This window comes from Anoplophora glabripennis, unplaced genomic scaffold (genome assembly GCF_000390285.2).
Source record: "Anoplophora glabripennis isolate ALB-LARVAE unplaced genomic scaffold, Agla_2.0 scaffold1133, whole genome shotgun sequence".
NCBI lineage: Eukaryota > Metazoa > Arthropoda > Insecta > Coleoptera > Cerambycidae > Anoplophora > Anoplophora glabripennis.
This window is the reverse complement of record NW_019417218.1, coordinates 36,244-61,093: the sequence shown is the minus strand read 5'-3', so window position 1 is coordinate 61,093 and position 24,850 is coordinate 36,244. Positions and strand designations below refer to the sequence as shown.

At 36.6% G+C, this 24,850-nt stretch overlaps 1 protein-coding gene across 1 annotated transcript in view; it reads left to right on the top strand.

Moving 5' to 3' along the window:
• The window catches only part of LOC108914458, a gene marked incomplete at its 3' end in the record, with an annotated part of 93,900 nt that overhangs the window by 45,961 nt on the left and 23,089 nt on the right, over nucleotides 1–24,850 (top strand). The window contains exon 4 of the mRNA XM_018720285.2: nucleotides 15,697–15,864. Within this exon, the coding sequence (XP_018575801.1) occupies nucleotides 15,697–15,864 (168 nt within the window). The remainder of the gene's footprint in view (nucleotides 1–15,696; nucleotides 15,865–24,850) is intronic.

Below are 24,850 nucleotides of genomic sequence, written 5' to 3'. Positions count from 1 at the left end.
TCGAGATTTTTCAATTTTTCAATTGGCAATTTTGACATGATATTTTGGTCACCCTGTATAACGCAGGCCAGTTTTTGGAGCATGATTCGGAAGACTCATCCTTACTAAACATCTGATAAAAAATGGGTTTAGTAGCTATTAGTATAACCTGTCAGTATCAGAAAGTGTAAGCAGCCAATATCGACTAGAAAAACCAAGCGAGATATCTCAAAAATTGTGAATATTTGAATAGAACTATTCTACACAAAGTACCCTTTATTTTTTATGTAGAATCCGAAAAAAATATAAAAAATGTGTGTTTCCATTTAAAAAACCAAAGTTAGTGTCTGGCCAGGAAAAGTGGAACACAGTAAAAAGAAAAATATATATATATTCCTCATTTTAACATAGATATTGGACTAGTGGGACTAGTGGGACACGCTGTATAATCACTCGTACTAGGAAATTCTAACAAATCTATAACTAAATTGACGCGATAAGCGGCCGTACTAATATCGATCGCTGAGAGGTCTAATAAAAAAGAAAAAGAGCTATGCGAATGTGAAAAGGTCAAACAAGTACTAACTTACGATTATTAAATTCTAAATTGTTTAAAATAAAATAAACTAATGTATTATAAATGAATTAATTCAATTAAGTAAATGTATGGAAACGAATGTACGAAAATGCACACAATTGCAAAATGAAACGAAATCAAAATATCTAATTAGGTAACTCGAGAAACTTGTTATGGTTAGAAAAACAATCGCGAAAACTAATTTTGAAAGTATCCTAGGCTCGATAGGACCAAAAAATGTTACGAATTTAGCGAACTGTATGTGAATGAACAAAATTGATTACGAAAAAATAAACGAAAAAATAAAAGCGACTGGTTGCAAAGCGAAGTGCCGCTTGCAACCTTTTTTAATAATTAATAATTGCCAACACAACAAATTTCTCTATGGAATAATTATTCAATAGTTTTTAAACAAAAATACTTAATATCTAATATTAATACTAAATTATTACTTGCGGACGCAACACTCTGTATGACTAAATCAGTACAGATTACGTTCCACAAATCTCCTTTCTTGGAGTCAGCGTATTTTAAATACATGCTTATACTTTATAAAGAAATAGGACAAAGTTTCTTTCATCGGAACCCATAAATATTTTGTGACAATTGGCCATCCTGGACATTCTGTTGTCCCCAACAGGACGAAATGTAGATATTAATATTTTACGTTTCGTTGAGAATCACTGCCATCTCCTATTAAATCGTTTGGTGCCGGTTTTGTGATGTGCCTATGTGCATAAGTCAAACTTTTATTTGCATCTTTTTTTATTTTGCAGGATCCACCTGTTTTATTATTTTATTTAATACACCTATCTCTTTACCGTCTTAATTCTACATAGAACAAATTCATCTCTACAGGATAATTCAGAAATTATCCGAAAAAAAACACTTAAAAAACATTTTTTCAAAGTTAAAAAATAAAAAAAATTACATCATCAACTTTTTCTTTCCACGAACATCCTCATTTTTTGTGATAACTAAAATGATCTATTTTTTATGAACTTTTTGTGCAGAAATTTTTTCTCTATCTCTTCTCTTTAAAACGTTGCAATAACAAACATGATACAAAAATCTATTCTATTATATTGGAACTAGTCATGACTTTAATTAACATTACTGTGCAGTGGCGGCGCGTGAACATTGGTTGAATGTGTTCTGCTTAGGGTTGTTACAGTTGTTAAATTGAATTCCGGGATATAAGTGCTCGGAGTCTTTAAATGGGGCCGCAGGCGAAAAATTTTAAAATTTTCAAGGTCACGCGTTTTCTGGCACTTCTAAATTTCAAGGAACAATCCATTTATACAAAAATACAGATTTTCACAATAACGATTTTTCAAATTGATACCTTTTTGAAACATCTATTCACGAATTACCTACTGACGCATGACGGTATAAATATATTGGAATAAACTGAGGGTTGCTTTCGCGGTACAGCAAGAATAAAACGCTCTCTCAACGGTACAAATAACTATTTTTATTGAAAACTAATGTATAGGAAAACTATGAAAAGACATGTTGACGGTTCGAGGGTTTGCTGGAGAGTGTCTTCTGTGTGTGCAATCGGTTGTAGGTATCTTGGTAGTCGGTGGCAGAAGTCCCTGGTCATGGCGCCACTCTGCAGGGGTCGGCTTCCGGGAACCCCGTGGTGCGTCCGGCGGCGTTCTTGACGTTGTGCTTAAGAATGGGTCACTTGCAACATGTGTAACCCCCCCTGCCAGTATGGATGCCATCACGGAACTTGCAGTCGGTCAGGGAAACGGACCCTTCTACCGGATCTAGTGGTAATTGCCTTGGGTGTGGTTGGCACGGATAATGGGGCAGAAGTTGATGGAAGGCTAATGTTCTCGTTCCTGGTATCTGTCGCATCATTCAAACAATACGCCGGTTTGACTCTGTCTATGGACACTTTAACTTCGCCACCACGCACTAGCACCGTGAATGTTTTGTCGTTGCATTTAATCACTGTAAACGGACCATCATATGGGTTCTGTAGTTGAGTTTTAACGCCGTCCGCACGCACAAAAACATGTGTCGCTGTTGCCAAGTCTTTAAAAACGAATGGCGTCTTCTCGCCATGGCGTTTAACTGCGGCTGGATGTAAGCTTTCCATATGACGTGTGAGGTCCTTAACAAAATTCGCTTCGGTGCTGAGCTCTTCGTTTGTCCTGCGGGAATGAAGAAATTCTCCGGGTAGGCGTAGATGTTGTCCGTTCACCATCTCGGCTGCGGTAGCTGCATGTCTTCTTTCCATGCTGCACGTATTCCCAATAGCACAGTGGGAAGAATGCTAGTCCATCGATCGTTTGGGTGGCATTTTATTGCTGCTTTTAATTGGCGGTGAAAACGCTCTACCATGCCATTTGCTGCTGGGTGATATGCGGTGGTTCGGAGATGAGTCGTACCTAGTAAACTATTCAGGCGTCTTAATAGGTGCGATTCGAACTGTCGATCCTGATCCGTCGTTATTCGCAGGGGTGATCCAAATCTGCATATCCAACACGCAGAATCCGCGAGTTGGCCTGGAGACGTAATTCGCGTTGTTTGATCAAGCAGTCTTTTGTTGCGCACGTCCACCAGTAGTCCATAAAAAGATAAAAAATCTGCACCAATTATCGGTTTTGAGACGTCTGCGACGACAAATTGCCATGTAAAACAACGACGCAACCAAAGGTTTAATGTCATTGTCACTGTGCCGTACGTAGCAATTGAGGTACCATTTGCCGCGGAAAGTTCATACGTTGATTTCGATCGCGACGGTTTCACTAGCGCACGAGGATATACACAAAGATCAGCACCCGTATCGACGAGAAACTGGATCTTGGAGTACGTATCCGTAACGTACAAACGGCGCGGAATCGGGCACGGGTCGCTGTTCGCCATCACCGACTGTCCGTCTCGTTTCCCGGACGATACGTGCGCGGATCGCGGCACTCGCGAGCGCGGTCACCAAAACGTTGGTGATACCATCACTGACCACTGTCACGGCTTCGCGATCGGTCTTGCGAACGCGATCTGGATGTTCTCGTCGTCGGTCACCGCGATTCACTCTTCGCGAACAGCTTCGTCATTGCCTGCGACATCTCCACTAACAGTTTCTCGATGCGATTCAGTCGCGTCTTTTGGACTGGATTTGGCCACCTCCTGGAGCGCTGTGCAGGGCATTACTGTCTCCATAACTGCGTCGGCCACCTCCGCGACGTCGTCCAACGCGGCATTCTTCTGAATCGCGCGAATTGCCTGTACACTAGACGGCAGGCGCCCTATCCACAGCGTGCGTAGGAGCGAATCTGAAACGGTAGACCCTGCTAAAGCTCTTAATCGGCGCAAAAACTGGGACGGTTTCGAGTCCCCGATTTCTTCGTGCTCTAGGAGTCGCCTCGTTTTTTGTTTCTGAGACGTACTCAGTCGTCTTATTAAAGCTGCCCTAAGTGCGGAGTGAGGCTTGTCTTGGGGTGGATTCATCACCAGGTCGCGCACTTCACTCATCACGTTCCTCTCTAGAGCAGTAATGAGGTAGTTAAAATTTGTTTATTCATTTGTCATACGCGCTAATCGAAAAGTTCTGTCCACTACCTGAAGCCACATCTCTACATCGTCCGAAATAAATGGTGGAAGTTTCACTGCGACACGGTTCACTTCCGTCTCGGTATAATGTTCGACTTTTTCGGTTGAGGCTCATGTTGCTTGCTGCGTTGCGCGAACTAAAACTACTCTAATTGCATAAATTCGCGTACTTTCGCTGAAAAGATCACGTCGGGGTCACCACTTGAGGGTTGCTTTCGCGGTACAGCAAGAATAAAACGCTCTCTCAACGGTACAAATAACTATTTTTATTGAAAACTAATGTATAGGAAAACTATGAAAAGACGTGTTGACGGTTCGAGGGTTTGCTGGAGAGTGTCTTCTGTGTGTGCATTCGGTTGTAGGTATCTTGGTAGTCGGTGGCAGAAGTCCCTGGTCCTGGCGCCACTCTGCAGGGGTCGGCTTCCGGGAACCCCGTGGTGCGTCCGGCGGCGTTCTTGACGTTGTGCTTAAGAATGGGTCACTTGCAACATGTGTACCTACAAAACTAAATATATTTTATTAAATTATTGAATATTGTTTATAAACAAAAAAATCGTTTGTGAAATTTACCAACAATTCAAGGAATTTTAATTTTCCTCGCCGTGTTATGATTTTTTTCTTTATCTTTTTTTATATATATGTACATTATATTATATTCCGGGAGTTATATGTGCAACTCTGGGACCATCATACAGCTAATTCCCGGTACAATCACAGAAAATCCCGGTCATACCCATATGTGTTTAGATGTTCTTTTAATATGTCGTCAAGATCTGCACTAAAATTTATGAGTCCACGAAACACATCAGGGTTGTCCGAATTTTCTGTCTCGTCGTGTCCGCGAAGTGCTAATTCGAAAGCTCCGCAAAATTTTGTGCAATCTATGATTTTCGATATACATAACGATTTTTAGTTACCTGTTTATTGTGTTTCCGTATATTATCCCAATATGCAGAATCTAACTGACTTCTTATGTTTATTTGACCTAAATAAATTAATTAACTTAAATCTTTCACACTGTATATCCATGCTTTATCCCCACCGAAAAGTAAGCACGGAAAACAAAACAGTGTATTTTTTAAATCACACCCGCACACCCACTCTGCTTTTGTGTATACATTATTGTTAAATTGTCTTTTATAACTTTTACTTCGGCTTGTTCCACTAACTTCAATATTTAATTGTGGTGTTGGCCCACCTAATTCTTTTATTTTTAGTTTATCCTCATAAGGCAGAGAACCAAATAAAGTTTTTTTTTAAACGAAACGCTATTCATTTTAATAACTATAATATCCGTAGACGCCTAAACGAAAATATTCACACGTGCCGCTCGCAGAAATAAACCACCACATACCACGTACGAAATATTACTGCATTTACTGCAGCAGTGGCTGTCGTTGTTGCAGCCACAAAAGCCCATATAAAAGTGTACTGGGTCACGTGCCTGATTAGCCAATAAAAACAAAGGACGCATCTAATTGTTCGCTGTGCACACATTTTGTATATGAGGTTGCATATATTAAGGAGCGTAGCTCGCGTCGTAATAAATAATAATATATGCTCCTAGATTTATTTTGGCGCGAGTACATTTGGATTCTTTAAATATTTTGTTGATATTTAATATGATTAAATACATAAAATTTTATGTGTTCTGCAGCTCCGCAGCTCTTATGGTAAAACCGCCACTGTTACTGTGAAAAACAATCAATGTAACTCCTGTCACAAATTTGTTTACATATTAGTTGCTATGTTCTTCTTAAAAAAGGTCATTCCACGAGGAAAAACTAGAACAATACACATAATGACGGTTAAATAGGATGACCAAATATAGAAAATATTTAACAATTTTAATTGTAACTAATAAATATAACAATAACTAATAACAAAACACAAAGCAAAATATAAAATTGTGATTATTACTTTAAAAATTTTTCGATATGCATGCCTCCTACTTCTAAGCATTTATCCAATATTTTCCTCACTTCCCTTGTAGCTTGAAAGATTCTTACAAACATGCGAATTTTTTGTTTTAAATGCTCCAAACTTCTCATGGGTGTCTTATTATACTTGATTTTTTAATGTTCCCCATAAAAAAATGGTTAAGGCGCGTTAAGTCTGGAGACTTTGTAGCCCATTCTACAGGCCCATTAATTTCAATCCACTTAGTTCCGAAAATATTTTTTAAATAGTCTGTACCTCTTTTAGCTTTATGTGGAGGAGCATCATCGTGTATAAATCATATATTGAACATGAGCTGCAGCGGCACATGTTCAAGCAAAAAACTATAAATAGCTATATTAGCGTTCAGTACTTTTTCATAAAAGTATGGGCCAATTAAATGCATTTCAATACTGCCACATCAAACATTGATTCCATAATGGCCCTAATTTTGAATGGGATTAACATAGTGTGGATTTTCAGTGGCCCAGTAATGTTCGTTTCTTTTATCTGACTTGCCATTACTTATAAAACGACTTTCATCGGTCCCAAGAATGTGTTGTAAGAGTCTATGTCCAAATTAACCATTATTTGGGCTACATTAAGTCTTTTTTAACATGTATATCAAATAAGTGCTCTAAGTTATTTAGCCTATAGTCGTGGTAACCATTGGAGTTCAAAATACTTTACACAGAGCTTATTTTTCAATTTAATGCAAAAATGGCCTGTCGTATAGAATTTATAGGATTTTCCTCAAAATATTGTAATACCCTAGCTACGGTAATATCGTTACACACTGATTTTGAAATTCCTTTCTCTTTTCTTTATGAAAATGCATTTTCTTTAGCACGCAAAATTCGTTCTAATATGGCAAATATTTTTGGGTTAACAGCTTGACGCTCTGGATATCTCTCATGATATAAGTTAGCAGCTTTTCTGCCATTTTTTTGACATTAACCATAAATTAAAATCATGGCAACCTTTTCATTGTTTGTGAACATTTTTTACTTTTAGCAACCACTTACTAGTTTGTTTATCATGCAAGAAATAACATTTGACACAAACTAATATGTAAACAGACTTATGACAGCCGTTTCAGCCATTGTTTTCACAGCAATGTTGATTAAATCATGAGTAATTCCAATACAATAGGATACAGAAGAGATAGAGAACAAATTTCTGCACAAAAAATGTTCATAAAAAATAGACAATTTTAGTTATCATAAAAATGGGTATGTTCGTGGAAGAAAAAGTGAATGACGTCATTTTTTTAATTTCCCAAAAGTGTTTTTCAAGTGCAAAACGGACCTTAGCGAGTCCGGATTCACGCCATCGAAACAGATTTTTACTGTCGTTTTTCGTTTGTCTGTTATGGGCCCGAGACGCGAACTTTGGAACACCCTGTACAGGGGATTCTAACAAAACAATTTCGTAAAAAAAATCGATAAGGGCAGTTCGAAAATGATTTAAAAATACACTTTTGCACGGCACTGGAAACTGGTCCACTGTAAAACCTGACCTTGTTCATGCATACAACATGAACGGATAAAAAATTGAAAGAATTTCTTTCCCAAGGAAAGAAATAAATAAAATTTTATAACACCTATTTGATATCAGCAAATTCAACTGCTTTAGCCGCTATTGTTATTATTAATTACTGAAATTTATTTGTGGTTTTAATTAATAAAAAAATTTGACAGTGTTCTGTTGACTGTTCAAAATATGATCCACCGACGTGTAAGCACATTTGGGCCCGTCTTACCCAGTTTATACGAACTAACACAAATATTATCTTGCTTCACCATAACACAAATGTTGTCTTGCTTCACCATAAATTAAAAGGATCTCCATCAACTCCGAGTTGCCGTACATGTAGGCCATTTTCGACACTAAAAACTAATGTAAACACTATTCGGAATCACCTGGGATCAGTGGAGGGAGAGAGAGAGAGCATTGCGTACAACACACAACGCAAATGACGCTAGAGACTACAGTAGTAGTCCAACGATGTAGGTAAGGGTTGTAAATACTACAACTTTAATAATTTTTTTTTGGAATCTAAGGATTTTACACAAAATTTTTTTACGATATTGACTCCATTTTTCATTATGCATCTATTCCCAAATTTTTTCGGATAAGTTGTGAATCACCCTGTATATTTGGGCCATTACAAACAATATTTATTAACAGAAAATTTTTATTTTTAAATAGTATGAAATACAATGATAAAAATAAAATAACCTTCAAAAATGTTTGTTGTAATGATTATGTAATCATTACAATGTAATATTTCATGTTTTATTATTTTGATGCATGACATTGCATTGAACTAACAAGTTTTTTTATATTTGGCTCCACATTACTTGTAGCCACACGTATAATTGCTTCCAAATTTTCATTTGCCAGACGGTTTCGGTTTTTCGTTTTGTTAAGTTTCATCACTGAAAACGTTTGTTCACAAATATACGTCGATCCAAATAAGCTTGCGCATTTCAATGCATTTATTCGCAACTCTTTATAAGCGTTTTTATCAACGCAACGGTAGAAGTTGAGTAAATTACCTTCATTAAATTTGTTTCTTAAATTATCATCATTTTGCATGTCTATTAATTCCAGCTGCATTAATTCCGGCGCATTTTCGGGTGAAATGTTGAAAGGATTGCTGAAAATGTCCAATAGCGGTTTAACTTTTTTGAAGTCTACAAAACGATTTTCAAAAGCTTGTATCAAAATATCAATTTTTTCAACATGAGCGAAATTGACGTCAGTTTTATTGAACTTCTCCATAATTTTTTTGTAGTTCGGAAAATGGCCGTAATTGGCTGAATTGATTTGTGTCCTGAAAAGACTCAATTTGCATTGAAAGGACGAAACATGAGAGTATAGCTGCGAAATCAATTGATCTTTGCCTTGGAGTCGCGTATTTAAGACATTCAAGTGATTTGTGATGTCTACAAGAAACGCTAAGTCACACAGCCAATCAGGGTTGTCGAGTTCGGGGACGTCGTTTTTCTTTTCCGCCAGAAATAGTTGGATTTCTTCAATCAAGTTAAGAAATCGCTGTAGTGTCAACCCACGACTTAGCCACCTTACTTCAGTGTAAAACAGGAGATCACCATATTCGCTTTCAATATCCTCGAGAAATTGTTTGAATTGTCGGTGATTGAGACCTCGTGATTTTATAAAGTTTACGGTAGGTACTACAACTTTCATAACATTTTCAAATCCCAATAATTTTGAACAGAGGGCCTCTTGATGTATAATACAATGAAACTGCATTAATTCCTTGGTATTTATGTTTTTAGTTTGTAAATATGTTTTTAACAGAGTTACTATCCCAGATGTACTTCCAACCATTGAAGGTGCTCCGTCAGTTGTAATTCCAGATATTTTCGTTAAATCCAAATCCATTATAGAACATTTTTCTAGAAGAGCTTTGAGCATGTCACTTCCCCTGGTTTGACTTGTCAAAGAACTCATACCAATCAGTTCTTCACTCACTTCAAAATTTTGCGTTACACCTCGTAAAAATATTAATAGTTGAGCAGTTGAACTTATATCTGTAGATTCGTCGAGCGCTATAGAAAAATACTCAAAACTTCTCGATTTCGTAGCTAATTGCTCTTCTATATTATCTGCTAATGCGGTAATTCTTCTTTGAACAGTCATCCGATTTAACTGAATTTTTTCAAACTTCTTTACATTTTCCGGACAAATTTTTTTTGCGGCGATATCCAAACATTGCTTAACAAACTCACCATCTTTAAAAGGCCGACAAGTTTTCGCTATTATTCGAGATATTTCAAAGCTAACTTCAGTGGCTGTTTCAGCATCTTGAATTGGTTTTGTAAACATAGATTGCTGGCCTATTAGTTCCCGTTGTAAAGTGGAAATTCTTTGCGTTCGATTTTCGCCAGTTAATTTGGTAAAAGTTGGATGCTGGGTTTCATAGTGCCTTTTCACATTATATTCCTTCGGAATAGAAACACTACTCTTGCATATTAAACAGACAATTTTGTTATGCGATGAAATAAAAAAGTATTTTTCGGTCCAAATATCATGAAACTGTCGATTTTCATCTTCAACCTTACGACTACGTTTCTTACTGGGGCCTGGTTTATCCATATCAAAATTAATATTATATGTTACAGTCGGTAAAAGCCAAGTTCGAACGACGAAATATTTACTCGTCACAGATTACAGTTCTCAAACAGTATAACGTTCGCTTATCCGTAGTCAAAACTTAACTGCCCCGGTAGCCGGCGATGCGTCGTATTTATACGAGTTACCAAACATCAAGAACCATCCACTTTGTTCGGGGATCGACGTGTTTCGCGAATCTGTAATCTAGTTGATGCGACAGATTTCTAGTCTCGTAATAATATGCTTGGACCGGAGCGCGGCGAGTAGAATACTTTTAAAATTCGTTGGCGGGCCGCATAAACATCGACAGCGGGCCGTATGCGGCCCGCGGGCCGTGGTATGTGCATCCCTGATGTACTCTCACTTTGGAATCGGTTTGAGCGATGGATCCTGGGGTCTTCAATTTCGCAGTGCTGAGATGTGAGTCGCATGCACACCTGCAAAGGGATTTCCAGGATGCTGGGGCGTCCTCCCCTTGATGCCAACCTCAATGGACGCTTAGGATACATGACGTCGACGTTGTCTCTCTTTCTTCACTGATGACGATATTGTTATTTGGCATTGGAATATTAATATTAAAAATTTATACTTTTTACATTTGGCGAAAATAATAATTTATAATAGATATTTATATTGCATTGTGTTATCTATTATTAGTGTTGTTTTGTAATCCCCCAACCCTTGTCAATTTTATTTAACTGGCGCCCATGCCTGCTATACTCTAAACAATACAAGAAAATCTTAATAAACCTACGCCCAGCCCTCAACATTGCAGCAACCGTTAGCAAAATTATTTGTAATTAAAAAAAACTAGAGTGAATAGGTTGGAACATATGGTTGCATATAATAAAATGCATGAAAATAATTTGGAGCGTACAATATGTACTGGCTAGGATCCGAGTCTCGATCACTTGGCGCTTTTTCCGCAGGAGGTTCTTTTGTGAGATCCGCGCTAAGTTTGGATAATTTAGATTTTGAAAAACTATTCCTCTATAGGTGTCTGCCTCCTCCAAAGAATTATGGTTCTGAAAATCACTTTTGTTGATTATAATAACCCTAACGCCTCTTTATATTTCAATTTTTGAAATTTTTGGACCTATTATAAATTTTGCTGAAATTCAAAAGGATTTCTGAGCTGTCGGCGGTTTCTAGGAGTGAAGAATATGCGTAGTCAACGTTATCTGATATAGCCGATGTCTTTTGGTGGCAATCATGGTATTGTGGCTACTTGGCGGCACATCTTCGAAACATGCACGAAAATGTTGGCGCCTTCCTGCGCTGTTGGTGACGGTGCAGTTCTTCGTCGCATGTACTATCAGCATCGTCTGCTACGGCTAAGCGCATTTTAGGTAATCATGGCTTTGCGGAGAAGTCCGGAAATTTTCGAAACATGCGTGAAAATGTGTTTTGCCGCCTTGGGCCTTTCGAACTGCGTAGTTCGACCGGTCACTTTAAACTTTAATTTTCACTGTTCCAACACGCACCGTTACATTAGCATCGTACCCTTTAATTGGCATCAAACAATAATCTGATTATTGATAATAAACTGAAGTGCATTCTAACAATTTCAAAATTTTCATTTTGATTAAATAGTTCTTAAAAATTTCTGTTTGCTATGAGTTTTGCGGAAATGTTGTTATTCATAGTTAATGAACTTTAATAAATATCTGTTTTTAAGTATTTTTAAACCTGCTTTTCGTAAAGTGTCACTTGTGACGGTTTAATTACAGTTTGGACACGTTTCAGTTATGATTAGCTTATATTTTAACTATGCCCTTTATTTAAAAAATAAGTAGAATTAAAATTCTGGTATTGTCTGTAATTATTTATTTGTGACATTTTCAGTTACTCTTTTTATTTGACTGGATATTTCTGCCACATGGAAGAAAAATAGTGTATGAAACTAATGGCAGTAGCAGAAAGCGAAACCACTCCAGAAAATCAATATATATTAAAATCTGATAGCTCCGTCTGCGTCGCACGATCGGCCCGAAAAAGCGCCGACTTATTGCCACATAGGCTTTTCGGGGGAGCCGCGCGGCGGCGACTCGCGGGGGGCGAAGCCCCCCGCCTGCCTTCCTTCGTCCGCACGGCGTATTTCGATGGCGATTTTTTGTCGTCTTCGAGGTGAATTTTGAGTTTTCCTCGGGCTCTGCGAGGGGCGCGGCCCAATTTTTGTGTGAACGGCGATAGTCCGACACGCCCACCCGCTGAAACCTGGCGGTCGCCGATCGCCTCGAATCGCGCGCGGGTACGGCTTTTTTATTTTTTATTTCCCCCATTTTCTACGATATTTCATTTAAAACCGTGCCGAAGATACTCATATTCATCGACCGGGTGCCTTCTTCCCACTTTTTATGTACAACTTTCCGCGAAATCAAACGCGGGTTTCGAAATGCGGCCGTAAATACGTTAAAATGCGCTGTCTACGAAGGTCGAAAAATGTGAAGTTTACCCCATAAAATTCCTTCTCCGCGAGCCTCGAAACGGCGTGCGACTTGGCACAGATACTCAGTCGTTCCTCCTTAGTCGTTCGGGGGCATTTTTGTAACGTTTTTTTCGCTTTTTCATATTTAATTTTGCCTTCTTTTTGGGGTCTGCTCGACGACAGACGGCCATTTCGCGAGCCGTAAGATTGAAGATTTAAGACACGCCCACCCGGAGAAAATTCGAACGTCTTTAGAAACGTCAGATTAATTATGTCAAAATAATTTCACGCCGAACGCGAAAGACGTCTGTGGGGTCGCGGCGGACCGTTATTTTACCTTACTAGGCCTTTTTTTAACCTTAATACATTGCTACGCCACGACATACACAGGTATTTCTTATTATTAGGTTAGGTTGTTATTTACATTTTCGCAGCTCTACCGTTTGACATGCCTACGATTACGATACCTGTCCCCCGAATTAATGTAAGTACTTGCCCTCTAAAACTGCATACTACAATTCATAGTACCTAAACCCTTTATAGTACATTTGCTTCGTTAGTTACCTACTATACATTGCATTGCATTAGTATTACTTACTCCCCAAACATCAAAAGTTGCGAATTATAGAAATAAATAGGGGCTAAACTACTCTTCCAAGTCATGGAATGTTATTTATCTGTTTTATCTAAGTTGGAGTTAAAGACTCTTTCAAGTTATAGGATGTCGTTATTTATCTGCGTTCTCATTGTGGATCTTTTGCGAGACGACTTTGTGTTAGAAAAATGCAAATTTAACGTTACAAAAATCGTTAATTACTTCAGCTGTGAATGACAATTAAAATATCAATACAGACTAATTGTCGCTGAAGCGGTCGATAGCGCATTGGTAAAAACGGCCCGTTGTATTTGTTAGGTCGGGGTTCAATCTCAGACGACGTAACCTAAGATTTTTTTTTTTTTATTTAACGCCGCAATTTAATTATATATCTGGATTCATCTTTTTAAACCTTTCCATAACAAAAAAATATAAAATTTCAAATAGGTTTCTATATACAGGGCGTCCAAAAAATTGCGTTAAAACTCGAACGGTCCAGAGGCACCTATATTTCAGTTTATTGATTGCAATATTTTTATGAAAAATGTGATATCGTAGTAATCATATGCTTTCTACAAAGGTTATGTACCGAATGTTTCATAAAAATGACACAGATGAACTTTGATTTTACTTATCTCTTCAGTTTTCCAAATTTTTTATTGAAATCTTTTCATGAAAAGTTATATAGTTATTAACCAAAGGTTTTTTTTGAAAATCCATATACTGCATGTTCTACATAACTGACCCAAGTCAAAATTATCGGTGTAGAGGTTTCTGTATATTTCAGAAATTTATTGTGGCAATATTTTTATGAAAAATTTTATATTGTAGAACTCATTTTGCAAATTTATATACTGAGTGTTTCAAAAATGACACAGACGGACTAGGATTTTTTTCTCATTTCACTACCTACCTAAATTTTCAAATAGATATTTCTACACACGGTGTCAAATGTTTTTTTGCAATTTATGTACAGGATGTTTCATAAAACTGACACAGGTGGACCAGATTTTCTCTTATTCATTTTGTTAATTTTTTCATTAAATCTTTTGAAGAAAAGTTGTATATTTATTGAGCAGCCGCTTTTTAGAAAATCCATATATGTACTGGGTGATCTACAAAATTGACCCACATCCGAAACGGGCAATTTTTTTCCCTTTTCACTTTTAACTTTGTTTTTATTTACTAAAATCTTTTAATGAAAAATTGTATATTTAATAACCGGATGTCTTTTTGAATCTTTATATTGAATGTTCCACAATACTGATGCAGATTAAAATTATGAGTAGAAGGAAACTTTCCTTATTGTTTTTTCCATTTTCATATTTTGTACTGAAATCTGGAATATTTTTATGAAAAATCTTATACCCTACCAATCAGGTTTTTTGCAACTTATGTACAGGATGATTCGTAAAACTTACACAGGTGGATTAGATTTTTCATTTTTCATTTTTTTAATTTTTTCTTTAAATCTTTTGAAGAAAAGTCGCTTTTTTAAAAATCCATATACTAGATGTTCTAAAGAATTAAGGGCAGTTTTGTTTCTTTTCACTTTTAGCTTTGTCTTTATTTACTACAGTCTTTTAATGAAAATTTGTATATTTATTAAGCAGATGTTTTAACTTATTATTTTACCATTTCTGCCTCACCTACGTAGTCTTTGGATGAAAAATTTTATATTTACTAACCAGATGCCCTTTTTTGAAGTTTGGAAGAAACTTTTCTTATTCTTTTCTCCAGCGGGGCCTACTCTTTTTTGAAAAACATTCTCATCAAACTTTTATATACAGGGTGTGTAAAAAACCAAAGTAGAGAGTGTTTCAAAAAATGTTATATCTACTAACCAGCGAGGAGAGCACCGCGGAGTGGTGCACAGGCCGTGCGCAGCGCGGCCCGAGGGCCGAAGGCCCGAGAGAAAGGTCAAACTTCGCGTCAGCGAAGTTTGCCTACCTTTCTAGTAATTTTATAAAAACTGATTGCTTTATTTTTAATTCTTCCACTAAACTAAGTTTGACATAAAATTTCTCTGCGGAACTGCTTAATATTTAAACGATTAATAGCCCATATTTTACAGACTACCTACCGAGATTTTATTTGTATTATCTATTTTAATAGCTGTGGTAGGTTATACAGGTTTGTAGACCAGCCAAACATGATCTGATCTAAAATTAATATATGTAATTTTTACAAAGAGCAACTTAATTAATTTGACTAATTTTGTTGCTACAGTCATTTAGTGCCCTTATATGATTTATTCACAATTTATAAAATAACAAATACCTACTAAATATCTACAACTGAGAGAAGACGCAAATAAGTTATTTTGTAGTTAGTATTATTATATTACTAATATCTATACCGGTCTGTAATGGTCATCTCATCAGGTCATCACACTTATCTGTATCAAATGGTTAAACTGAAAACATCCATACTAGTGAGCTTATAACATCTCAAACAAACATTGAATTACAGGTTGTAAAAGATGGATTTAGCACGGAAAAGGAAAGCGCAAACTGTGCTGAAATGAAAAAATTACAAGCTGGTGATGTATCCTACGAAGCGAACAGTGCCGCTGCAGCCACGAGAGCTCGACTCGAAATCGATGGCATTTCCGCAGAAAAAAGTCAGCTAACTGCTAAGGTAAGAGAGAGGGCTTTTATACCTTAGTTAATAAGGTGATTAAAAATTAACGGAAAATTGTTTATAAAGGTAATAAGAAATATGGTTTGAATAAAAATTGTTTGAGAAATTTAGAGAATAAAGAAAATAATTGGTAATACCTATATTATATATTTTCTTAAAAAGTAGGTACATACATATAAGTACAATTTATTCATATTTTTTTCTGCAAGATATAATCAATCCTAATTTTGTCAATGATACCACAATATAGAAAACAGTACATTCACTGCCTATCTAACCTATTTATAAAAAATGGACTAGGGGCTGGGCTTGCTATTGCGCATAGATCAAGCGTTCCTTTACTGGACTTTTAGAGCAGTGGGGTTGTGGTCCACAAAAGGGGGAAGTGAATTTACTGTTTTCTATACTGTGCTGATACATACTTTAAAAGATTTCAAGTAATTAAAATTAATGCCCTAGAATAGCATGCATCATGCATTATGGTATGTCTGGCGCAGATGCTCCAATATTTTTAAGTAAAACTATTGCTGGGATACTTAATCTTTATTAGTTTCTATTTATATCAATAAACTTTTATTACAAATGACATATGTAATAGATCAACAACAGTAGGTACGGAGACAATTGGGCCAGACTTACAATTAGTCTTGGTTTCCAGATGGAGAGCGGTATCCCAGATAGACAAGGTTACCCCCCACCCACTACCACGCCTCTCCGTTTATTAGATCAATCACAGCGCCTCATTAAAATTGGTAGTAGATTCAGACAGCGGCATTCAAATTGGCGGAAAATTCAAATAATTAAAAACATAAAACGGACGCAAACTTCAATATATGAACAGAAATGGTTGACTGAGCGGGATTGGAGGGAAATTTAAAATTTAAAGGATTGCGCAGTAGGTACCGACAGAGTAGGGATTAGTGGAAAAATCAAAATTAAAGATGAACAAAAATATAACGTGATAAAATATATGTGCAAAACATGTAATAAATATCTGTAAACAACAATTATAATCTGATACCCACAAGAGAGTAAAAGAGGTCAATGAATTTCAAACAGCATTGCATCATTCTTATCCGATATCCGATTTAAAATACAAGAAAAAAATTCAACGCATGTGACGAAGCATTTGATTAGACACGACTTGCGGTAATTTTTTTGATACCTGATAATTTAATTCAGAAATAGGTATTATATTTCTTAAGCATGCAAAAAGCATGTTTGATACCGACAGAATACACATAGCGTTTAGTATAAAGCATCTCGCAAGTTAGTCGTTAACTTATTCAAAGTAAAATCAAATACCTAAAGTTATTAGTTTCGTAGACAGACGGCATTCAAGTGTATGAAAAATATCTTATTTTTTTAATTATCTCTGAAATTGTTTAACGCAGATTGACTAAACTTGGGAAAAAAATGTAACTAATTAAAGGGAATAATTCGCTATATGTATTTCTGTATAAATTTATCAACAATAACGGATATTCGGGGAAGCCTTCTCATTAAAACCTTCAAAAAAAAACTATTCCCTTGGGTTTTCGGTAGAATAAAAGGCGTATTTAATTCCCTGTTATAGCAAAACAACTGGGAGCTGCTCGCTAGGGGTCATGGATTTGTTTTTGCGAACGTTTAATTAAGGCACTGACTGAACATCTAACTTTATTGACAATGCCATTAATTATCCAAGGTACCTATCTAAAATAATTTTACAAATAAAGCAAATAGGTGTAAACATATCGCCTTCGACACTTCTTCCTTCTGCTACTCCGCAGCCTAGTTCTACCGTTGTATGACGGTGGTGCGGAAGGTTTGTTATATCCTCCCCCTTTGACTTCAGCGACGTTTAGGAGTGGAGTCAACATTTTGAGAACCTTTCGCTTTTGGAGGTCTTCCTCTTCTTCGAATCTGAACTACGGGTGGAATAGGTTCAGCACCTTGATACTGGGTGATAGCTGAAGCATGGTAAACACCTAGAGGGGTTTCCGGTTTAGAAGGGTCTGCCATTTGGTAAGTAGTTGGTGATTAAGTAAGGTTCATCCCTTCGTGGGCGAAACCTGTAACCTTGTTCGAGGCTTTACTATCTGTATGAGTGGTTATTAAAACTAAATCATTTACGTTATACTCCGGACTTCATCTGCGATGTTGGTCAGCATAAGCTTTTTGTCTAGCCTGCTGTACGTCATGCAAATTTTTGACATCCTGCCAAATCATGGTTATTTTCTCAAGAAATGGGGTGATTTGGGGTACAAAATTCTCTGATAGCACAATCAAATCGTCAATGTATGCAAGTACCAAAATGTCGCCTAGACTTGCGCGAAACTTGTCTATTAGTCTTTGAAATGTTGCAGGCGCGTTACGTAGACTAAACGGCATTACTAGATACCTAAACGTTCCGAACGGAGATATAAAAGCGGTTTTGTCTCTGTCACTTTCGCGTACACGAATTTGGTGATAACCACTTCGAAGATCAAGCGTTGTCATGAAAAATGTTCTCTTCGTTGCATGAAGTAGGTCATCCATCCGCGGTAGTGGGTAGGAGTCAGGGGTAGTGATCGTGTTCAACTTTCTATAGTCTGTACATACCCGTATGCCTCCATTTTTCTTTGGAACCACGACCATCGGCGCGGCCCAGGGTGACTCACATTCCTCTATAACATTTTCCTGCAACATCCTGTCTATTTCCTTCTTAAGCAGTTCTTTTTTAGAGTTGGTACTGCAATTGGTGGATAGTCTCTGGTATTAATACAATGTTCTGCATAAGAAGATCTAACCTGGCACAATTTTCTTCTGTCAACATCGAACTTTCTTCAGTACGTAGGGTACTGATAGCATGGATCTCAACCTGAGTTAGAGGGGAAATATTATTCTCAAAGCATAGATCAAACTTGTTATCTGGCTCATCAGAAAAGCAGTATGTTTTACGGTAAACATCAATAACTAGTTTAGCATCTTCTACGAAATCAATGCCTAGCAACGTAATATTATCAATTGCATGAGGCAAAACTATAAATGTAGTGGTTATAGTTCTACCGTTTAATGGTACCTCAACTTGACCTACTAGAACATCCCGAATCTCACTATTGCCATCTGCTAATTTGACAGAAACTCGTTTCTTAGTAAAGGTTTGGCTTTGGACAACAGCACATTATATAACGTCTGATCAGCAACACTCTGCTTCGCTGCAGTGTCAATAACTCCAACACCATGTGACCCTAAAATGTCTATACAGAGTGATTAATTAACAATAGGAATGTCGAAAGCTGAAGATACTACATGTGAAATGGTGACGATTGGCGCAAACATTCCTTATCCGAAAGTTAATAGTTTCGGAAATACAGGGTGTTTAATGTTAAAATTTTGAATCGTGCGATTATTCTGAAAATATGTAGGTTAGGAACTTGAAAATTTGTGAAACTATATTTTTTTAGGCGACGAATCAGATGCGTGCTGTAATTTCAGCATTGCTCGTAGAGGGCGCCACTTACGACCAATTTTACCGAAAATTTAGTTAATAACTTTTTACCCTGTATGTCTAACATGAAATTTGATTCAAAACCTGAAAGAGCTATCATTTTTCCATTAATTATGTACTCTTGTTTCATTTCGGTATCTCGATCCGTTTTCGAGAAAAATCAATTTATGATAATATGAGAAATTAAAAACGAAACAAACCAAGTGTTTCTTCGTGTTATTACAACAATTAACAATAAAACAAATAAAATACGTAATTATGATTTAAAGTAATTGTTCGAAGAATCCACCGTTGACACTGATACATTTTACACGTTTTCTGAGAGATCTTCGAGTTTGAAACAACATATTGGGATGGCGTCTGACTTCGTTGGCAGCGATTTGTATTCTTTGCCACAACTCTTCACACGAGCCAAACTATATCTTTCATTCGAGACCAAATAGAAAAATCAAGAGGATTGAAGTCCGGACTTCTGGATGGCCAAGCAAAAATGATTACATGGCCAATCCAGCGATTTGGAAAAACTGCATCTAAATATGCACGCACTGGCCAAGAAAAATGCGGTGGAGCTCCGTCGTGCATGAACCACATGTCTCTTCTTAAATAAAGTGGAACTTCTTCAAGCCGTGGAAGCATTTTTACTTGGCCACCCAGAAGTCCGGACTTCAATCCTCTTCATTTTTCTATTTGGAAGAATCTATTGGTTCGTGTGAAGAGTTGTGGCAAAGAATACAAATCGCTGCCAACGAAGTCAAACGCAATCCCAATATGTTGTTTCAAACTCGAAGATCTCTCAGAAAACGTTGTGTAAAGTGTGTAAATGTCAACGGTGGATTCTTCGAACACTGACTTTAAATCATTATTACGAATTTCATTTGTTTTATTGTTAATTGTTGTAATAACACGAAGAAACACTTGGTTTCTTTCGCTTTTAATTTCTCGTATTATCAAAACATAGTGTTCGTTAAATCCATTTTTCTCGAAAACGGATCGAGATACCGTAATGAAACAAGAATACACAATTAATGGAAAAATGATTGCTCTTTTAGGTTTTGAATCAAGTTTCATGTTAGACATACAGGGTAAAAAGTTATTAACTAAATTTTCGGTAAAATTGGTCGTAAGTGGCGCCTTCTACGAGCAATGCTGAAATAATAACTCGCATCTTATTCGTCGCCTAAAAAATATAGTTTCTCAATTTTTCAAGTTCCTAACCTACATATATTGAGAATAATCGCAAAAAAACGATTTAAAATTTTAACTTTCAACGCCCTGTATTTCCGAAACTATTAACTTTCGGATAAGGCATGTTTGCGCCAATCGTCACCATTTCACGTGTAGTATCTTCATCTTTCGACTTTCCCATTGTTAATGAATCACCCTGTATATAGGACAGGTCGCGGACGTGGAATAACTTCGCTTTTGTCATACATGGAAAGTTCACAAAATTTTATTGTTGAACTTTCAGTTGCTTTACGTTTAGGACAACTGGCACGTATGTATTCTGGAGTACCACAACCAAAACATGAAATTTGCGTTCTGCTACTCTCAGCTGGGCTAGAGTTTAAATTTCGTGGCGGCGGCTCACTTTCCTTCGGCTTTCGAGCGAGTTTTCGACACTCCTGTTTTATGTCTGAATATTTTGCAGTACGCACACCTAGCGCGGTTAGTGTCTTTTTGTTTGTCCGATATTTTCCGTCAATCATCAGAAGTACGTTTTTCTGTAAAAGTTTCTTCCACGTCGCGAGCTGCATCTAAAAGTTCAGAAAACGTAGAAACTTTATTGCGAGATATTCTTTCACGCATTTGCACATGCAAGAATCCATAAACCATATCTGTGTTTCTTCAGTCAACGTATTCGTAGGTAGCTGGGCGAGGATTGCGCGACATTTACATACAAAAATGTCTGTTGGCGTTTTTACATCCTGTTCCGCGGCAAAGAGCTCACGATAAACGCGATACGCAGGCTTTTTTTGGACCATAAGTCGAACGCAATAAGTCTATGGCCTTGGCCCAAGTGTCTACACCGGATTTTACACCTTGCCACCAGATTGCGGCGAAGCCATCTAACAGCATAGGAAGTCCACGTAATGCATTTTCATCACTTACATTAGAACAATCTTTGAATATTTTAACAGCGTCAATGAATACACTAATATTAGAGTCTTTACTACCGTCAAAACGCGACGAACATTTTGAAAAATTGCCAATCAAAGCTGCTTGAGGCACTGTGACAGCACGAATACTTTGAATGAGAGCATCAAATTGATCCTTTGTCATAGTGATCGTATTAGCCGAACCTTCAGCTTGATTGTTAGCCATATTTGAATCAGTTGTCTCCGACTTCTTCTTGCGAGTCGTCATAGGCATGCATAAAATAAGCAAGTACCTACTTACTTTTGATGTAGTTTTCTGTATCTTCCTTACTACACCGGTTTGTGAAAAGTAATGTCACAATTTTATGACAGCATATGTTAAACATGCGAAAAACAGTAACTTTGTTCGTTGCCTTTCACAAAAACGTTCACAGACCCACGTTGGGCGCCACTTTATAGCAAAACAACTGGGAGCTGCTCGCTAGGGGTCATGGATTTGTTTTGCGAACGTTTAATTAAGGCACGGACTGAACATCTAACTAACTTTATTTGACAATGACATTAATTATCCAAGGTATCTAAAATAATTTTACAAATAAAGCAAATAGGTGTAAACATATCGCCTTCGACACTTCTCCCTTCTGCTACTCTCTACTACGCAGCCTAGTTCTACCGTTGTATGACGGTGGTGCGAAAGGTTTGTTATACTGTCATATTTCTAATAAAAAAAACCTATTGAATTTTCTCTCTAAAGTGCATTGTTTCTGAATAATTATTTATTTTTTATTTGAAATTGATTTTAAAATGAACTTTATAAAGTAGCCCAGAAATACCTAACAGTAAAAGTTAACTATATCTTAATTATCAGAAAAAGCAAAATATGTATATAGAAGGTGTTGAAAATGTCCACCATTGGCAGTAACACATGCGACGAACTTTTGCCTCAACGACTGCCTCACATTTTCAAGAATTCCTGGCATTTTTCTGATTTGCTGACCACTCATGATTCGTTATCTTAAATCCGTTTCATTTTCTACTGGTATTTCATAAACAGTGAATTTGACATGAAACCATTAAAAAAATCAAGCGAATTTAAATCTGGAGATCGAGTGGGCCAAATATCGAATTCATAGGTTGAAACAATTTTCATTCAACCCGTTATTAGTAACTTTATTGAAATGAGTTCTGCCTGGCTGCAATTGAAATATCTTGCAGGAGTTCATTCATCTGAATTTGTAAAAATTCTCTATAAGTATCCCCATTAAATATCAATGGTAGAAAAGGGGGACAACTTAAGAAATCACCCACAAAGCCTAACCAGACATTTCCCGAAAACTGGTTTCTACTTTGAAATATCATATAGTAATTTATATCTGCATAAGAGTTATTATTATGATAATTTAAAACAACTCTCGAATAGTTGCGCATCTGTTAATGATAAATGAAATACACAAAAATAAGTAAATAATCTACTCGTATTAATCTATAATGTTGAACTAATATTTACAAACATTTTCTTATTCGGCACTTGATGGTTGGGATAATCCGTCTGATATCGTCTTCTTGTAGCAGAATCGTTTTCTCTGGTAACCATATCATCTCTGTCTGGATTTATATACATAGGTACTTTTTCATATTATCACACAAAAACTTGAAAATTAAAATACAATAAGTTTATGTAGGCATACAATTTTTTTTTAAAAGAAGCAAGTTTTTAGTGCCACCATACATTGTCATCCAAACTAAACACTAAACGTGTATGGAAAATTTCAGCTCAATCGGTTGGAGATATTCAGTTGCAAGATTTGACCCATACTAACAGGGCAAGTTAAATAAAGGTTGTAAAAATACGCTGTACTGTCATTAAACCACTAAATAAAGAACTGTATATACACTTACATCACACAAAGGCGCTTTAAGAACACCCTCTCGCAAACCGAAGTCGAAAACTAAAATAAAAATGTAACAGAAAACTAAAATAAAAATGAAAGTGTCGACGTATTCAGCCATTCCCGAATTCGCCGAATTAGCATGGCAGTTTGCTTTTAACGCGTTTACCATCTTGTAAGATCATACTAGGCGTCAACTCAATTGGCGGTGGCCAATTTTTAAAGCAGAAATATACATGTCAACTAGTGATGGGACTACTCGAATGAAAATTATCGATTATATCGATTATGAAAATCTCTCGAGATATCTCGAGTGGTCATATAGAATCATTCGATTATTCGGATACGAATGACAGTGGCCACAGCGTTACTAACACCTGCGCTACTCGAGCGAGTGCGCAGATGTTTCGATTGTTCCAACGCTCTAACGAGCTATAACATCTCGAGATAAGACGGCCGAGAGGATAGATGAGACAATCGAATATCACCGCACCGACATACAAGAAAAAAGGTATGCAGGAATTTTATGAGTTGCATCGCGGGGGGGTTAGATGGGAGCTTTATTTACCGGGGATAAAAATTCATATGAATGAAAATAATAGCAAATTATGTTTTCTATATAATTTTTTTTTTCAAAAAAATCCCAAACAATGGACCTCTTTAGGCGGCGACTACTCATTTTAAACACATGCTGCTGAACCACTCAATTGGCAACAAAGAAATATTGAAGAAATGTCCCAATCCGCGACAGTCATTCATTTACCTAGCGTCAACATGTTTCGCATATGATTTGGGATAGACCGGAATTTTTCAAAGTGAACTTTCGATTATATATCATTCGAATGATCATTCGATTATAAAATTAATTCGAACGGTAACCTCTCGATTATTTAATTCATTCGATTATTCCCATCACTAATGTCAACCAAACAGCGGAGACTACAGACCACCTAGACTGGCCGTATCTAATTCCAATGCAGGGGTACCAGTGAATGCAAAATCCGGGGAAGTGGAGTGTGGAAGGCAATAAGATCGCGCGCATCTTTAAGCAGATCCGGATTAAGTAATATTTTTATTACATATTAAACATTATATTGCATCTTATGACAAATATTCAATTTTAAGTTTGTAATTCAGAAAATATTTTTGTATATTTTAGTGTCATATTAAATAAAACTACAAAATAATTTAAATATATTTATTGTCCTCTAAGTAATATTAATTTATTTAATATTTGCCTTTTCGTAGATTTTACCGAATTAAATAATTTGACTTCATGATTTATTCGTACATCGATATACTTTTCACATTCAGCCTTTACAAGTTCTAGTAAATGATTACAATTGTTAGGCAAATTATCAAATGTTCATGCAAATTTTCAAATATGTTCACATTCAGAAAGTTTTTTAATACATGATAAACAATTTTATTTTTCTGTAGCCTAGGTGTTCTGCTTTCATCATTATTAAAAATTTTTATTAGTTTTTCTGTTTCTTGGCATATTACTACGACATCTCGAGATGGAT